This window comes from Hibiscus syriacus, unplaced genomic scaffold (genome assembly GCF_006381635.1).
Source record: "Hibiscus syriacus cultivar Baekdansim isolate YM2019G1 unplaced genomic scaffold, ASM638163v2 tig00111197_pilon, whole genome shotgun sequence".
NCBI lineage: Eukaryota > Viridiplantae > Streptophyta > Magnoliopsida > Malvales > Malvaceae > Hibiscus > Hibiscus syriacus.
Window position 1 is genome coordinate 372,733 of NW_024063013.1, and position 7,207 is coordinate 379,939.

Sequence of the window (7,207 nt, forward strand, 5' to 3'; positions counted from 1 at the left end):
ACTTTAACCCTAAGTCGAAGTGGTCCAAGCAGGGAATACAATGAAGCAATCCAGCAACCACAGAACCAGGTGCTTAGAATTTGCTCTTTTCAGGACATGAGAATACGATCTCGTCATTGGCTGAATAGTTTGATAGACTTTGTGAACAAGGACTAGTTTGCTCAATTGTTTGCATTGCTTTGGAACCTATGAAACACAAATACATGGAGATACTCTTCAAAATGTCAGGATTGTACACAGCAATTCATTGCTCCTGTTGTCCGACCTAAATGTTGCATGCGGTGGACAAAAAACCGATGAGGATTTTCTGGAAGCGACCGTTTCTTTAAAATCAATGTAGATGGTGCATGGATGACGGAGACCAAGACTGTTGTTGTTGGTGTTGTGAGCAGAGACCACCATGGCTTAGCTGTAGGTGGCCATGAACATAGACTAACAGGGTTCCAATCAGTTGAAGCTCCATTCTTTGAAGGCATTTCTTGAGGTTGGGATTGAGGGAGACGCACAGGCCATCATGTGCAGACTCGTCAATCTTGTCCTGTTACCTCTTCATTTTGGGTATCCATTTAGCCGACACTGCTGTATGCACACTCGAATTTTAGAGTCAGTTTTATTTATAGATATTAAGGGTGAGTATTCGATTGAGTCGAGTCAAATTTTTTGAATTATTCGAGTTGACTAGTTATATTTTACAACTCGAATTTAACTTAAATATTTTTAACCGAGTTAAAATTAAGAAATTCGAGTAGAGTTATTCGAGTTTCAATGCTAATTTTATTATAATTATTTATAATGTTATAGTAAGTATTAGTTCTAATTTTTCAACTTTCTCTAACCATATACTATATATATTTCATATTCTTTTCACATTATAATGTTATTTAATATATCAAGTATAATCTAAAATTATAAAATACATTCACAATATTATATTTTAAAGAAAATATTTTGAGGGTAAAATATTGATAGAGTATAAAGGAGTCAATGAATTGACGAGAAGAAAGAATTTACAAACAATTGAAGTCAAAAGATCAAATTAAGTAAAATGCAAAGTTAAGAGATTAAATAAAAAAAATAAGAACTGAAGTTACATAGGTATTCTATAGTGGTATATAAGAACCGAAGTTGCATAGATATTCTTTAGTGGTTCAAATTTGGTAAAAAAAAAAAAGGGGACTTAAAGTAAAGGATGAATTGAAGAAATAAGAAAATTATGAAAAATTGAGAGACTAAATTGAAAAATAGAAAACTTGTTATCAAAAAGAATAATTTAAAATACATATGTATTTTACATTAGTTGAACATGAGGTTCAAATTTGGTAAAATTAGACTTAAAAATGAATAAGTAATTGAATGAAGAATGAAATCAGGAACTAAATCGAAAAACTATCATAATACTTAATCAATTTTTTTTTATTTTTCAAGTAACTTGAAATTTTACATTTTAACTCAAATCGAATTCGAAAATTGAATTAATAATTCAAGTGGACTTCAATACTCAAAATTAAAAATAAATTGATTTCGAATTTTGTTAACCTATGATAGATATGCCAATATTGCCATACGTTGGCCCATTGGGCTCTGGATTGTACTTAACCTCCGTAGTTTGTTTATGATTGTATCGAGTTTACATCATGAATCTTGTAACGTTGAATATAATTCATAGTTAATCTCGTTTATTCTAAAAATGTGAGCTTGAAATGAATTAAAGGTTGCTAGTACTACGTTTCATCTTGACCCCACTGCATACTTTGAGGCGGGAAAAAGAAGAAATGTCGGGTGTATTTGGTTGGGAGAATGTGAGGTTCCTATAGTAATGGAATCCTCATTCTCCGTATGGTTGGTCGGGAATATCATTCCTGGTAATCTTACATTACTAATAGTGTATTTTATAATACCTTAGGTATTGTTGGATCACCAGCGTTTTGAACTAAAATATCCTTAAAAATTTCTTTTAAAAATATTCTTATTCTGTCATTTAATAATAAAAATTCTACGAAGGTTAAATTATAAATTTATCTTTAAACTATTTTAGATTTACAAAAAAAAATCTATAATTAAAATTTTATATAAAGTTTAGGAGTTAAAATAAAAATTTACAATCTCATTAAACTTTTTTATATTTTTAATTTTGTAAAAAAAATTATATAAATTTTATGAATTTAAATTTTTTAAAGAAAATATATAAATATTTTTTAACTTATTAAAAAATATATAATAAAGATAATTTGGTAAAATATACATTCTAATAATATTTTATTCTTTTAACCAAATACGGTAATCTTACATTCCTGCTAAACTAATCAAACACAAAATACAACATTCTAATAATCCTATTCTCTGATAATATTTTATTCTCACTAATAAATTTTTATTTCGTGAACCAAACGTATTTTAGGAGTATATAATAAATATCATTACAACCGGTGACAAGACAACCCCGACCGCATGTAGCGCCTTGCCGGCCTAACGGGACCCACCCCCTTATGAATTTCCGTTTTCCGTTACGTTCCTCTCAGTTGTTGTCCGCTGGATTCGTGAGAGCATCACGGTTTTGTTCACTTGGGAATAAGAAAATTACTAAACTAACCCGCTTAAATAAAATTCTCACTGAAAAAGTGGAAATAATAAAATAAGACCTGTCATTTACTTTAATAATGCGTTATGCTATTGCTAGCTACTTCAGTTTCATCATCGGCCGCTGCAAAATTATTCACATTAAATTTACAATACTTTAATGCATTAATTAACATCAAAAGAAGAGTCCAAACATATTTTAGTTAAACAAGCATAAAATAAAGAGCACGACATAATAATAAAAAAGTAAATTACATAAATGACCTTCGATTATACGGTATTTATGATTTTAATTAGTAAATGTTAATCCTTTAAACATAAGATATTATTTTATTAAATCTCCTAATTATTAGAAATTTTAAAATGATCTTTCGATTATTTATATGTTTTAAATTATTCATTTTTCACTAGAAAATTAGTAGTGGTCTGAGTTGGACATTAATTTGTTTTATATTATGTTATCGAGTCAATTATTGAAATATTATGTCATGCTTCACAACAACGACTATGTTAATAGATATTATAAAATATAATTTTATCATATTTTAATTAATATATTAACATTTAACTTAGACGATCGTTATTTTCTAATAAAGAATAGTAAATTTAAAATATATGAATAATTAAATAACTAATTTATAACTAATAATAATTATTAATTTAATAAAATAACACTATATAATCAAAAAATTATTTTTATAACTTTTAATAATTGACTTACTAAAATAATATTATAACTTATGTATCATTTTCATACGTTAGGCTAAAAGATAATATTATATTAAGGTTTTTTTACCGGTAGTAAAACAGTGAACAACCTTAAAAAAACCGCTAGTGGTATTGGAATCGAGCCGTAAAACAAGCCTTTCTTTCTCACTCGTTCTTTCTCTCTGTAGCGCATGATTAACGAGAAAGCACTCTCTCGATTACGTGGCATTCTCCTATTGGTTCATTTAGAGTCGTCGGGATTCATAGCCCACACCAATCAATAAATAAATACCAGTCTCTTTCGTTGTTTCCCTCACTAAGGAAAAAAAACAGTTTTCATTTCTTTTTAATTGTTTTGCTTTTCAATAACTGTGTTTTTTCTCTCCGCAAAATTCCAATTTTGCTCCTCAATTTCTCTCTTTTGCTTACGAAAACACCCTATACGTATTCATCGATGCATGATCTTCCGATCCAATGCAATTTTGACCCATAACGCTTCCGAATTCCCATCGAGTTAGCCTGATTTTGACTCACTGAGTTGGTTTGGGGGGAATTATGTTGGAGATAATGGAGAGTTCCGTCAACGGCGGTGGTTTCACACAGTTACAGAGCTGCGGAGACAACAGTGAAGAGGAACTCTCGGTGTTGCCACGTCACACCAAGGTGGTTGTCACTGGGAATAACCGTACCAAATCAGTTCTCGTTGGCCTTCAAGGCGTGGTCAAGAAGGCTGTTGGGCTTGGCGGGTGGCATTGGCTGGTAATTCTTTTGAATGTTTCAGTTTTGATTGAAATGGGATTTGTGTTTTTTCTCTTATTCTGACAATTGTTTTGCTCCTTGTTCTTTTTGGTTTATAATGTGGACATCTTCTTCAAGTTTTAAGTAAAATCAAATTTGATTTTTAAGGTAATGTGGATTCCTTTTTGTGATATTTGCATTGATTTTCTATCTAATACAATTGCATGTCCGGTAATATAGGATTTTATTTTGAATAAAACTGTAAATTTAGCTTTTGAATGTCTGATTTTGGTTGAATTTTGATACACTAATAAAAGAAATGATTTTATTATTGGGCACAAGTTGCAAAGTTGAGGTTTTGAATTTGGGTTTGTGTGCATGTAAGTTTCTGTAACTGGATCTGGTATTTTTGAAGTGTTGTAGCTTGCATTTCTACGATGAATCTTAATTTTGTGTGGTTTGTTTAGTCTTCTTTTTATTTTACTCGGTGTTCAAAATCTTCTCTAAAGCATTGATGTTTGAAATTTCAAATTAAATTTATTAAGTGTTCATCTTTACATTGGTATTGATTTTTTTTCGATTACAAGAACTGGGTATTCTTGGGATCTCTTTGAAGTTGGTTTGGGAATGTTTAAGAAACCAATAATTTATATTCTGTATTCTGATCTTTCTTAAAGAAGTTGCCTCCCTTTTCTGTTCTTTCTCCTTTGCAGTTTTTGTAAATTTTATCTGTGAATCTGGGATTAATCATAGCTTTTCTGAAAACGATCATATTTTGATTCAGCTACCGCTGTTTCCACCTGTTCCTGTGCTTTTCTGGGATTAAATCATAGCTTTTCTAGGATTAATTCATAGCTTTTCTGTTCTTTTTTCCTTCCAATTAATGTCATTGTTGATTTACTTTGACAAATCCGAAGGTTTCTCATTACGCTATATGAGTTGTAGACATGTGTTGGATTTCTGTTATTTAAAAAAAATCTAGGTAAGCTAGTGGATTGAAATACAGAATTGACAATTTTAAGTCTAATGGACTATTCTATCACAATTAATAATTTTTTAATTTATTTTGGTTTGGTAGTCAGCCAAATTTGTTTTTTAATTGATTTGTTAAAAATTATAGTAGTGTTTTTCAGTTATCTTCCATGCCTATTATTTCTTGCCAAATATCCAACTTATTGGAGCATTATATTAACCATATACTTTGTGGTTGATGGTGATATTTGTCTGTCCAACTAATGAAATCACAGGTTCTTACAAATGGCATAGAAGTAAAGCTACAGAGAAATGCCCTCAGTGTGATAGAAGCTCCCACTGGTAATGAAGCTGATGATGACCTTGAATTTGGAAACATGCAGTGCAATGGATCAGACATGGGTGAGCTCTCTTCCTCTTTTTTGAAGGTCGAATTCCTACGCTCATTTGATCAAAAAACAATCTTCTAGAGAGGATAATCATCCCAGTCTAATTTCACTTGTTTCTATGTTCTTTTTGGGCATATATGTGTGGGTTATTTTCCATCTGTAGAAAAAGATGTCTACTTGTGCTGACTTTGGGGTACCATTAATTTTTTTTTCTTCTGGTGAAATGCTATGTCTTGGAAGGGGAGTGCTATGGTGCTTAATGGTTCTTGATCTCTAATGGTACTTTAACGTTGTTGATTAACTATTCTGATAAATGCTTTTGATATGGTGATTTGGATGATAAAATTATCTGGTGAAAAGTAGTTGAGGTTGGTGTGCATAGGATCCATTGTGTCTTCACCTTTAACTTTCACTAATTCTAAAAGCTCCATTGTTTCATTTCTTTATCTTTTTATCGGTCCCACCGTGCTTTTCTTTTCTTAATCCTGCTTGTTGTATCTCTCAATCCCCAGCATCTGATGACTCTCAAAAGTCCCACAGATCGAGGCATAGATCGCATAAATCAACGGGGTCATCTCACAAGACTTTGAGTAGGTCTCTTTCTTGTGACTCACAGTCTAAGAGTTCTGTTTCCACACCCCGCGGGACCACGGTACATGATTTTAAAACTTTTTTTCCTTGTGTAGTTTTGGTATCACATGTCACCAACATTGATGTATTGCAAAATATGTTAGCGACATATTTTTTGCTAATTAAGGTTTTTTCTCCTCCATAGAAAGTTGACCTCAGCAAACTTGAGATGGCTGCTCTATGGAGATATTGGCGACACTTCAATCTTGTAAGTTCCTCCAATTGAAACATTAAATAGAAATAGAATTACCAGCACGGCCTTCACTGTGTGCATAACTGAAGAGAAAATAGTTTAAACGTCATTGCTTTGCTATTTCTAGGTGGATGCCACTCCCAATCCATCGAAAGAGCAACTGATTGATGTCGTTCAGAGGCATTTTGTGTCTCAGGTAACTTAACTATGATAGCTCCGCTTCGATTTTTTCTTCTTCTTTGCCATTTTGGGTTGCAGCACCAACTTTGTTTAACTGGTTGTAATCCCTTCTGCTGGTGTAGCAAATGGATGAGCTGCAGGTGATCGTGGGGTTTGTTCAGGCTGCAAAGCGATTGAAGACCGTTTGCAAATGACATGGAGGAGAACGAACGATCAGACCGGCTTTGAAGCTCGGTTGCCAAAGTCTCAATGCTAACGGATACTCGGTATCCTAATGTTCCTCTTCCCTGTTACCTGTAACATATGTATTTGCGGATGGTTCATCCTTGTGGTCCTCTCGTTAGTAGGGTTAGTATGTTATACAGGTTGAGTTCCATTTTGGTATAGTTAATGTAGATATAATCCAAAACCTTGGCTACGAGAACCTCTAAAAAGTCCCTCTGTGGGTTTCCTTCCTTTCTAAAGCTTGCTTGAATGTACTTCTGACTTGGGGAAGTGGATTTCTTTAAATGTATATATTTGTATTTAGAATCACTGCCTACCTCTTATATTTATATATTTAAAAAAAAAGAATATGCAATTTAATATTTGATAAAAAGCAATCCTAATAATTAACAGAGAGGTAGGTTGGTGCCCTCTTGCTTTCAGAATGCACCATGTTTATTTGGTTTCCATTTTAGGTTTAATCGGATGTCATATTCATGGTTTGTATTTAGTCCTAAACTCCTAATCTGTAAGATATCGGTATCAACTTGGGATCCTGCCACTGTCCATTTGGATTATTTGTTAATTAAAATTACAAGAAATAGCAAGTTAAATT

General features: G+C 32.1%; 1 protein-coding gene across 1 annotated transcript; it reads left to right on the forward strand.

The window, feature by feature from the left end:
• Positions 1–3,621: 3,621 nt before the first annotated feature.
• LOC120155553 lies at positions 3,622–6,915 on the forward strand. Its single transcript, XM_039167087.1, has 6 exons — positions 3,622–4,044; positions 5,271–5,397; positions 5,897–6,036; positions 6,160–6,222; positions 6,335–6,403; positions 6,510–6,915. The coding sequence occupies exons 1-6, from the start codon at positions 3,841–3,843 to the stop codon at positions 6,579–6,581; spliced, it is 675 nt and encodes a 224-aa protein (XP_039023018.1). The 5' UTR covers positions 3,622–3,840; the 3' UTR covers positions 6,582–6,915.
• Positions 6,916–7,207: the final 292 nt, after the last annotated feature.

Excerpts from the sequence above, each read along its gene's own strand:
- LOC120155553 (XM_039167087.1), top strand. The coding sequence starts at position 3,841 with ATGTTGGAGATAATGGAGAGTTCCGTCAACGGCGGTGGTTTCACACAG. Across the intron at positions 6,223-6,334 it reads ATTGGCGACACTTCAATCTT|GTGGATGCCACTCCCAATCC; the intron begins GTAAGTTCCTCC and ends TGCTATTTCTAG. Across the intron at positions 6,404-6,509 it reads AGAGGCATTTTGTGTCTCAG|CAAATGGATGAGCTGCAGGT; the intron begins GTAACTTAACTA and ends CTGCTGGTGTAG.